Source organism: Pleurodeles waltl, chromosome 9 (assembly GCF_031143425.1).
Source record: "Pleurodeles waltl isolate 20211129_DDA chromosome 9, aPleWal1.hap1.20221129, whole genome shotgun sequence".
Classification (NCBI taxonomy): Eukaryota; Metazoa; Chordata; class Amphibia; order Caudata; family Salamandridae; genus Pleurodeles; species Pleurodeles waltl.
The window spans coordinates 795,270,768-795,282,646 of NC_090448.1; the positions used below are offsets into that span (position 1 = coordinate 795,270,768).

Consider the following 11,879-nt stretch of genomic DNA (forward strand, 5'->3'; position numbering starts at 1 on the left):
TTAAATGTTTGGATTGAGGGGATGCAAGACTTTTCCATAGCAGGTAGAAGAAATAGCTGCATTTTATCACAGAGCATGCAGTCCTAATATCTACTATTGCCCTGTAATTACAAGGATTAGCAACCTTTGTAATTTACAGAGGAAATTGATAGTAAACTTTGCAAGCATCAGTTTTCATCATGCAGTGCTGTAGATTCAAATGCTCTGCAAACTTTTGTCATCTAGTTTTGAACTAGGATTTTGAAAATGTTTTTGTTCTCTACCCTTGGTGAGTATGGGGCAAAGTTGGGGGTACGAATACTAATCTGGTATAGCCAATGAGAAAAAGAGTGGGATCGGTGTTGGATGTCCCATATTCCCTTCCCTTGCCATGCCACAAAGTGCTGGGGATGAGACAGAGAAACCATTAAGATTACTCCTTTATTTCTTTGGATGCCAGTACAGTGAAAACCAGCCAGTCACCTTAACTACTAGATTAAAAGAAATTGCATGGGTTTTGGTTCAGTGGTTTAAGATACATTAGGCGCCTAGTGAAGAATCAGATCAAAGATCTTTATCTTTTCTCAAAGCAAGATAAATAAGGAAGATACAATCTTGTTACCAAAGATATGTATTCTTGGACCAAGGAGACTGGAACAAGACCCTAATTAGCCAAAGTTCATTTAGGTATCAATTTCTTTTGGTCGACTTATATGTGCACACTGAATTTAATATGGGTGTCAAACACCTAAGGAATGTTTCCTCTTGACACATCTCAGGTTTGATACATCACATAGCACACTTATTTCTGAACCGGTGAGTTTTCTCTGAAATTACATTTTTAAACACCTCTGACAAATGCTCAAACCAATCAATGATGCACTTTACGTCTTCTGTAACTTTTTGAAGTTTTAAGCAAAAGACTTGCTGATCCAGCCATAAGGGCTAAAAATTGGAGATTTAAACCAGCATTTAACTTCTGCCTAACTATCTGAAAGATTTCCAGTAGAATATTTTGTCTTTACAACTTGCATTTAAATGATATAACTGACAAACTAGTCTTCTAAAGAACACTGTGCCTTCAAATTATGCAGTAAATTCCCATGTTTATTCTTCAAACAGGGATATAAGGTAACTTGTAGCAGTTTACGTAGAGCCCGTGAAGGTGGGGGACTTTGAATTTAAACTGCTTAGAATTTGCCTCCAAAAGTAGTTTGTACAAATCTTACTAGGCAAAGATTTCATCAGTCAGAGATAGGGTAAGCTCTGACATTCGGCTAGTAGCCACAACACTTGTGACCTTGTTAAGACAAATCCATCCAAAATCTTGTGTGGTACAACGATTATTTCAGCTAATCTCTGCGTGGAAGTACGACACATCAACTGACTAAATTGTCCTTATTTGCAATTACCCGATTAGTCACATTTGAGTAAATTCTGCCAGTGTGTGCGCCACAAGCTTCAAGATGCATAGTTCCATTACAATTACCTTACATTTCAAAGGTTAGTATTAAATCAGTCCTATAATTGATTGCTTAGTTAAAATAATTTCGAGTAATAACTTTTAGGGGACTTCCATACAACAGTTATACAAATTAATGCCTAAATAGCATATTCCTTGAAACACATGCATTATACCCTGAGTTACCTTATTGATCCTACATGATAACCGCTCATCCTGCAAACATAAGAGTACAGAAGAGCACATACAATATAGCACTGGTGTCTTTTTGGAGGGTGGTGAGGATTTACTCTAGGGCTCAACTTATTCTACATCTATTATGCCTTCAAGACTATGGTAGAAGCTAACAGAGGAGTCTCTAAATCTGCATCACCCTCGACCTGTGGCTATGAAGTCTTGAAATAACAGCATTATTGGTAACATTCCTTATGTTTTTGTTAAAGCATATATATATATATATATATATATATATATATATATATATATACACACACACATATATATATATATATATACATATATACACACACACATATATACACACACACATATATACACACACACACACACATATATACACACACACACACACATATATACACACACACACACACATATATATACACACACACACACATATATACACACACACATATATATACACACACACACACACTTTTTAAGATGGAGACCTGCAGTGTACTGGAATTGTATGCTCCAGGTCTACAACAGAGTGAATCACTCAAAGTATATCTACAGTCAACACATACATCTTGGAAACATTCGGAGACCAACCAGTAGTAGATGTCAAAATGATGCAACAGTTTCATTGCCCAACAGGTATGTAATGTTGCTCCTCACTTAACTCCAACACAGAGGAATCAGTAAGGGTAAAAGCTGAAAGTCCACCTCAAAGTATTTTTTAAGTACCATTTCTCAGCCACTTACCGAGAATAAGGAGAGTGATTCCATTGAAGACAGCACCTACATATGTCATCAGCCACATAAGGACAGCCATCTATGGGGTGAAACAACACAATCGTAAGTGGCTACAATACAACAGTGCAGCCACTGTTCAACCCCAAAAATTATTTCTATACTCCCGCCCCACCAAAAAAGGACGGTAGGCTGACAGCGCAGGTGGATCATTTTCTCGTTTGCAAGTCTAAAACTCAATAGCCATTCAAGTCAATATACCTGGGTGCAGCATAGAAAAAATTATAGTCTTAGCAAGCTGTAACACTATGCAAATCAGACACTGGCACAGTACAATTACTACACAAATCACACAATGACCACAGCTAAATAATCAAGACTCAACATAAGTAATGACATCATTTAACTTATTACTCCTAACTCCTTTCCCAAAATGCTATGGTCCATACTGAGAATTCCAACTGCTTTCTATTGAGATTAGAGCAAGCAACCTGAAGCTAGTTGAAAGAAGGAATGGATGTACCCTATTGTTAGCTTTGAAAGAGTGTTTTTGCTTACACATACAGTAAGCAACAAAGAACCTCTAAAGGAACCAAGTATGTTATAGCTTCATCCTAGAATCTTCATCTGACCCAGTAAAGACTTATCTCCAATGCATGTATTGAAGACCTCTTTGCTGGTGAGCACACCATCAAGCTTACTCTAAAGAGTCCTAAAAATGAAACTGCTTCCCCCAGATCCATCAGAGGATCTTGCTCACAAGCAACATACAATCTACTGAAATAATGGGCAGTTGGTCTTTCAAATTGATTAACTCAATCATAGCATCAGCATTTTTCAAAACAATTTCAAGAACGATTATGGACCAGAACCCGTGTTTTTCTGGGACATCCATCTTTTACTGTCACATGTAGTAAAACTATTGACCCCATGGCCTTGAGGATTCGGACCACTTTAATAATGGAATTGTTTAATAGCTTTGCCAAGAATAAAGGCTAAACTTAAAATTTGTGTTAATTACAAAACCCTTAGCTAGACATGGTATTTGGCTCACTTCCACATACTTTAAATAAATAGACCTTCTGAGCCATTCATTACAACATGGGTATGAAAATTGGGGTTGACTGCAGGAGATTTAAGCATGTGAATGGATTAAACACCCCAAGTTTCAAACCATGAGTATACCAGGAGGCTTCATATTGGGAATGGTAGCATCACCACCACACACTAAACATAGGTTTACATACGAAGCTGTGCAAGATTCTATGTTGAGTAAATAGTGATCAAAGCAGGGTGCAATTACAATATCGTTTCTTCACCAACCTTCAAAGAATCTACAAGATCTTCAACCAGAAAGAGGCGGATGATCTTCTTTAGGGCTTTGTTTACATACACAAGGCTTGTGTTCATGTAGTTATGGAAGGCCTCTGAGGACACAGAGATGTCCAAATCCAGCCAGGGTCTGAAAAGAATTCAAGACGGTAATGGTAAGAAAAGTGCACCAAGAAAATTAGTAGAAAATGGCAGGCAGTGACTATGCAAAAAAAAAAAAAAAAAAAAAAAAAAAAAAAAAAACTTGAACCTTTTGAAAAATCAGATTTGCTTCCTTCTGAAAGAAAAAAGTGGATATGTGTAACCTTGGGAAGGCAATAACTAAAGCAGCAACTGGAAAGTTGTGAAATGCAGATCACTTGAATTACATGTGCACAATAGATTAAAAAAAAACCTGAAAGCAGGTATGTTTATTACATGAGCTTGTACAAAAATATAAATTAACCACAAACAAATACTGGATGAAGTGACTTACTTGAATGGATGTCCCTCTTCTGACTTCTGAACAGCCTGGATGACAGATCGGTACACACGGAAGCTAATGGTGACTGAAAGCAACGCCAGTATTAGGTATGCTACCACACTTATGATGCTGAACGCTGCCAACGACAGCAGCAGAACAAGGCTTGTGCCAAAGACAACACCAGACTTTTTGACATCTCTCCAAAAGACCAGATCACGGGCTAAGGAGGAAAAGAAAAGGGTTAATGTTAAACTTTGGTGCAAATGACAAAGCAAAAGCGCGTTCTGTAAAGAAGTAATGAAAAATTAAGTGAGATTAAGCAGCGGAAGAAGTCATGCATTATCACATACACCTGCAGAAAAGTCTATGAAGTAAAATAGAACAGAGTGAAGGGGTTAAGCAACAAGCACACATGGGGAGGGAGCAGTGATGGTCGAACAATGGAATTATGGTATGCAAGAGTAAACTGTCACACAAATAGAAATAAAATGAACCAGAGAGCATTGAAAGTACAACAAAAAGAATTTGCCAGATTGGTGTAGGTCACAACTTCCAAACCAGGAAAGCTCTACAACAGATAATGGATACGTTCACGTGCCAGTTTGGCAGCATGGGTCATTTAATGTGGTTTTGAACAGTCAAGCAGTACCAGATTTGCTTAGGCCTTTTAATGATATTTGCCCAAGAAAACTGCAAGGTTGTACTAATCCAAGTTAACAAAATATTAAATGTTTTAATTTCTAAAAATGTACAGGCTGGATATGCAAACTGGTAAAATTTTCCACATTAAATCTTATTTATCATGTTAGAACAGCATAAATTTGTCTTGAAGGGGAATTGGAGTACCGTTAACTACATATATGCAGATAGAGGAGCATAACATGTACAAACTCAAACACAAAAATAACAAAGAATCAAATTCAATAGGATGAAAAATGTTTAAAGCATATAATAAGAGATGTGTCTAATTAGATGAATTAAGAATTAAATGTAGAGATCTAGTTACCTGTGTTACACCATCACAAAGAAAGTATGAAAGACCATTCTGTAAATTGGTGCTTCTACTAATTCTTTTTAAAGATACTTACATAAGAGCATATCTATAAAACTGCTAAGGATTGAGCATTTATGAACTAAGTTGTTTAAAGTTTCATACCCCTTAGCAGGTCCTGTTCTGTAAATGCTTAGAATTTTAAGGAGTATTAGAGGACGGGGATGTTCATTCTTGCAAGGTTAGCAGAACCACCCTAGATTTTGAGTTTAAATAAAATATGCAGGTGTGTTGAGTTTCAAATCTTTCTAGGTGAGGCATGCGATTTTGAACCACAGCCTAAATGGTCAGACATCTGAGGGTAACTAGGATAGGAGTGATAGTCAGACTTATGAGGAATCCACCTGCGAGCATCAAATAAAGAGTCAAACCAGGTTTATGATCTCAGAACACAAGAGCAACAGAAACTATACCAAAAAGCATTTTCTTTTTAAACAAAAACCCATCTGCAGGCTGCATTAAAGGAATGGTGATTGGTTTTAATTTCAACATAAACCAGTTAAAATTACAACAGTGAAAGTAGTGGGCTGAGAAAGGTAGACAAGAGACTTCAGCTGGCCTTGACAGGAAGCAGCTTTAAGATTAAAACTGAAGCCACATTTTTTATTGTAAGTGCATTTATATAGCGCTTACTACCCCTTGACAAACAGCCAGCAGTTCCAATGCCTTACAGTGTCTGCACTGGCAGGAGTTTTAGTTACTTGAGGGCTGGGAGAGTTTCCGTCAGTTTTAAAATGAAGAAACTTTTCACTTTTTTTTTTTTTGCACTTCACACCTCTTCTCAGACATGATTCCAGGGTCTGTAAAGAGCCTTTGCTCTAAGAAAAAGCTAGTTGTCGGCAGGCATGATAGTGGTAGGGAGGCAAGATGGCGGCACATGGCTGACTCGCTGCTACACCTCCACGCCATACTTCATGGGGGAAGAGTGAGGGTGAATGCGGTCCCTCCCGATGCAACTGAGAGGAGTCAAGGCCCTATTCACTAACGGTGACAGTGTCTACTACTGGCAGCATGATCCCAATGCTGCCGTCATCTGCAGTTCCTATCATTAAAAACAGTGGCCGACTCTATGCAGACCCCATACTGGCGAAGGTGCATGCCCGTCGGCCGGAATACCAGACACTGGAGCTGTTTTTTCAGTGTACCTCACCCTTACAGTCGGTGAATCGTCAATGCTCAGTGCTTTAGGGTATCTGATCTTGGCAGTTGCAGGGACTGAACCTCCAAATAGAGAGGTGGGCATTCTTTCAAAGGGAGGGGGGGTAGCTCGTGGGCAGGTCAAACTTAATTCAGGGAGACGGCTCATCACACAAATCAAGAATGCAGTTCTCACTTACGATCTGTGTGGTGTATGCCCTGAACGTAGATGACCTCTCTTTCGTCTCTTCTCTACTGGTTGAACTCAGCACATGGCCGAACCCTCCAGTATGGAAGAGACTTCAAACTGGCCATGGAGCCGGGGTAGACTCAATGGTCCCTCTATCTGGTATAGAGGGGAGGACGTCCAAGTCGCAGGCTGCAATTAAGCAGGTTTGCAGGACACATGGTCTGGTCGATGTCTGGCATTTGGCTCGGGCTCCTAAACCTGGATTTACGTTTTACTCCAGTCCACATGGGACATCATCCCGGTTGGATGGGTTTCTTGTGACCCATAGCCTTTTGCCTGAATTGGACATAAGGTAAAATCCTAAGACCATAATTCTCTCTCGCTTTTTATTCCGCCTAGTGATATGATGTAACCAATTACCTTTACGTAGATGGACTTTTGACCGCAAGTTACTTTTGGATCCCCAATTTGTTCCCTTATTCATCTGAATAAATTCCTACAGCTCAGCACTCATCAAGGTAACAATGAGGCTGACTAGGACCATAAACAATGACTCTAAAATTTACACTCAGGTCCTTTCATATCGCCTCACTGCTGTCATCACTTCTGTGACAGATCCAGTGCAACATCAGTTTATACCCTCTTGGGAGACTATCACCCATGTAATTCTTGCTTTAACGGGTTAGATCACAAGGGAGTTAAATGAGACTGCCGGGATGACTCTGTTGGACACAGAGAAAGCTTTCAACAGGGTCTCCTGGCGGTACCTGTGGGCAGTAATGTTACAAATTGGCTTAAGATCGAGCTTCATGTCCAGGACCGTGGCCTTACACTCATCCAACAGCTAAGATCTCATATATGAGCGCACTGAGTCAGTCATGATTGGTCGGGGAACCAGGTAAGTCTGTCCACTCTCTCTGCTTTTATTTGCCCCGAATTCATACATTAAAGTCAGCTACTTCTATTCTACCACTAAGACTGCACAACTTTTGAGACTAAAGTTTTGGCCTACGCCAATGACAGCCATACTACCATCTTTTCCGGCCAAGGCACTGCCTGTAATTTAAAGTATGGCTCTAGCTTTAGGGCGAGTTTCGGGTTATAAGCTAAACACTAACAAAACAGAGGTTATCATTGAAAAGGGATTTCAATCTGTAGATCCTTGCTTTGTAAAATCGGCTACGTACTCGAGGATTCACTTCTCATTTGATATGGATAATATAGCTCTGAATTACAACACATTATGTGCGGAATCCTTCTCTCTATTTATGAAGCAGGACAGACTCCATCTGGGTCTGATTGGGAGGTGCAATGTCTTCAAAATGACCATACTGCCTCGGTATTTATATCTGTTCAAGACTATTCCTTTATATTAAAGTTTCTTCAAAGTACAAAGCAGCTGGCAAAAATGTACATGGTCTTAAAAAAAAACGGAAAAAAAAAAAAAAAACTCATTGCACTATCCACTACGTTAAACAGCCTCGTAGTGAGGGTGGGTTTGCATTACCCTTCTTATGGAACTACTTCCTGTCAGCATTTAGGTTTCAGCTCGCCGTAGATGTAGGGCTCAGTGTATAGGATCTGGCTGGATTATTCCCTTAATACCGGACTCTCCCTACCACAATCAAGCCACCGCAAGGGATCATAGATAGGCCCTATTTCAAACACACATGGTTTACAACATTAGTGGTATATCATTGAGTCTTGCAGGCCATTAGTTCTACATGTCGGGTATCTTGGTTCTAACAGTATACCTCATTAGGGTACAATCCGAATTTCCCAGCCACGTTAAAATACTAGTTTTCTCAGGTGCTGGGGTAAAGATAAAATTCAGTATCTGGGCTAACTCTTTAAGAACAGCACCCTTATAAATTTTCAAGATTGAAGTAGGGACTTTCAGCTCCCCAAAACTAGGGTCTTTAGTTATCTACAACTGAGAAAATTTGTATTGCAGCTATTGCACAAGGATATTAATGTTAACCGCAATTAATTTCTTGAAAACTTTATCACTATAGTAAGCGAGGCTACATACATGTATTCTACCCAATCCTGGGGCATCAGGCGGGTGTAAGCAACACATTCGAGGTACTCGCTGTGAAGTGGTCTAGACGCTTATCGTATAATGGTTCTATGCCCGAGATATGATATGCCAACACACTGGCTCAGAGGTCCCTCAATGTCTCCCAATTTAAGGCGCATTCTATTAAAATTTTAAATGCTGACTGCTTGTGATGTATAAATGGGGGGTGAGGAAAACACTTTTTTAGGTGCGAGCTACGTGAAGAGGACACTGCATATTTTTTGTTACCCTTCCTATTTTTCAGTTCAGGAATCAGGTGTTCTTAATGATTAATCAACTTGGTAAAACTAATGTTAATCCCAAAGCAAATAATGTTTCATTTGGACACTCACCAGATGTCCCGATGGAGATGGCAAGGTGTTTTTTTCCCCCCTTCCCTGCAAGACTCATGATTGCTTATCTGTGGCTGCAAAAGGAAACCTGGGACCCTCTATCTGATGGGAGCAGGATATTAAAAACTTACCTTGTTACAACTCGATTGTTTGAAATGATGTCTACATGGACTGGTGCTTTGGTCTTCGGGACTTGGGAATTGTTTTCTTTTCTTAATGATTATTGTCCCTGCCCTTCTGTATTGTCTTCAAGTATGCTTTATTTGTACATATCAAGTTTCGGGAAGTATGCCACATTTGTAAACGGAAATACTTTTCTCTAATGAAATTTGACTCCTTACTAAAAAAAAAAAAATGTTTAAATGAAGGATAAACTCACTGTCATTAAACAAGAAACATGAATTCGAACATTACATAGAATTAGACTGGCAGAGGCAAAAGGACGCCCCGAAAAAATACATACATACACTAGCAGAGTGCTTAAATTTGTTTTGCAGCAGCCGGGCATGGCAACAAAGGATATCAGAATTCCTTTTTCCACATATTGATGAGTCAACCCAACACCAGCATACAGCTCACCATTAATGCATTTAGCATCAAAGACTGACAATGTTGAAGACTACGTAATATTGAAAATAAATTCAGCATAAAGACAACACTAAAGACAGCATTGACATCTGAAGCACTTCCTTTCTTTAGAATGGGATATGGGGTAAGCATTCCTCACCTAGAAAGAGTACCAAGTGTATCTCTCTGGCCCATCTTCATCTATCTGGACCCAAACTAGAAGACCCACGTTCACTATCATAATTTGTACATATGTCAAAATGGTCTTTCCAAAGCAACTTCAATACAGAAGGTAATAATGATCATTACCTCAAAAACACCTCCAATCGGCAGTTAATAGTTCAATGAAGGAACACACCCCAAGTTGTCTTACAGAGAGATGTGCTGGCATTTCTAAGGAGATCCCACTTTGCTAGAACACAGTCACAAAAACTGCAGACCAAGACATGCCCTCCAACCTAGCTGCAGTCTAGTCTAGCATGCCATCACTAGGGCTCACTGCTAAACTTCACAGGGTTTTGGAAAGAAGGGCAGCAAAGCTAAAATCCCACTGTTGATCATATAAGCAAATACTTCTATTTCACTCCAGAAAAGCAATATCCCAACCGGCTAAAAGTGCAAATCACCAGAACAGGAACCACTCAGAGTTGACCCAAAACTAGACTGACTCATAGATATAAAAGTAAATATTCCAAGAAACTGAATTTTGTATTAGATAAAAGATTAATCAAGGTTTCTAGGTGGACAACAATGATGGGATCCTGATATTAAACCTAAGTTGTTGATTCAGTGACAGATGCTGAGCCGAAGGTACCCAATCTTCCCTTTTCTGGGTGAGCTTTGCATGAAATTGGCCAAAGTGCAAGGAGGTATTGATTATTAGGCCAATGGTTTTTGGAACTTTGTAAAAATTTCTTTGCAATACTAATTTCTTGTGGGTAACGGGTTTCATGTTTCTCAATAATTAAAATGGTGTTTCTAACAGATACTAAGTTCTAAAAGTGGACAGATAAGACCTACATGCTCCCTGGAACATCCATCTATCAAACCATATGGAGAGAAAGGCAGTATAAATTACTTATCTTACCTATATCTGTGATAAGTTATTTAGGTCAGGGCTGCGGCAAAGTGATCAAGCGGATGAAAACTAATCACGTTATTTTTTAAAAAGGGGGTGGGGGCCAACACACAGGGTGTAAGATCTATAGTTGCTTGGAAACCTGGCCCAAGTAACGTAAAGTATTGCTGTGTCATCAACAGAAGACAAATTGTGAGTTACATATTTCAGCTTATCCTTTGATCACAAAGTAAACCAAGGCACAATATACCTTCTACACCAAGTGAACGCTTCAACCAATTTCTTTCCATCCCACAGAAACTCTAGGATACACCTTGGCTAGGCAAATGACTCGAACAAAAGGCTCTTGCTTTCCTTACTAACACAACCCTAAAGAATCCAGAGTGGAAAGGCAGCAGTCAATTTTTATACACAAAGACATCCAACTGGTCATAGAAGCTTTTCAATTGTTCCCATTCCGTTCAACCTTCAATATCCTATACATCATCCAGAGCAATCAACAGTAAAACACCAGCTTTTACCCAAATAGGACATAATGTTCAGAGACAATTCTGATTTAGACTGGCACCAGACTAGCTCTACTTTTAAGAATAAATACACCAATGAGACCAATGTTCAAATGACTAGATTTTACAAATATCTTCTAGAGAAGAAAACAATCATCTTTAATACACAAACTCAAACCCCTGTCTCTTTCCAACATGATGCTTCCTGAAACAGTTTAGATAGCTCTCAGAACTAGGAGAAAATAAATATTAGTGCTTTATCTAATACAGGTAAAGTAAGGGTATATTGTAAAGCCTGATGCTCTCAGTCACCAAGAGAAGGTGCCCATCCACTGTTGTTGCCAAACAAGGGCTTCACAGTCAACCCAACACACCCAGACACCAAACGTATTGGCCTCAAATGAGCCCTGGCATAAAATGTGGTCTGAACTGCTTTACTTGTTTAACCACTGAACTGCTGACTCCTGACCCCCCGAGTCAACAACTGAGTTGCACAGTACAATGGTTTTTCACTGTGTACCAGGTATAGACCAATTTATATGGTGAAATGTGTAAAGTGAAAAATGGGTACGAAGGAAACCTATGTATGCCTTAAATGGGCACAAAATAGAGTTTAAGAGCAGTTATTTGTACATAACTGGATATGTGGGTACACGTTCAAAAATTTTATTTAGAGGGTATTTCGATACTGGCTTACATTTGGAAGGCACAAATGCAGAGAAATCCAATAATAAATATGCTACTATTCTATACTCCCACACGTCCT

General features: G+C 39.2%; 1 protein-coding gene across 1 annotated transcript in view; it reads right to left on the reverse strand.

Annotated features, from left to right (window-relative positions):
- Positions 1 to 11,879, reverse strand: part of LOC138259994 (reticulon-3-like) — a 151,554-nt gene that overhangs the window by 66,010 nt on the left and 73,665 nt on the right. The window contains exons 3-5 of the mRNA XM_069208036.1: positions 4,185 to 4,392; positions 3,701 to 3,839; positions 2,390 to 2,459 (exon numbers count right to left, since the gene is read on the reverse strand). Of these exons, the coding sequence (XP_069064137.1) occupies positions 2,390 to 2,459; positions 3,701 to 3,839; positions 4,185 to 4,392 (417 nt within the window). The remainder of the gene's footprint in view (positions 1 to 2,389; positions 2,460 to 3,700; positions 3,840 to 4,184; positions 4,393 to 11,879) is intronic.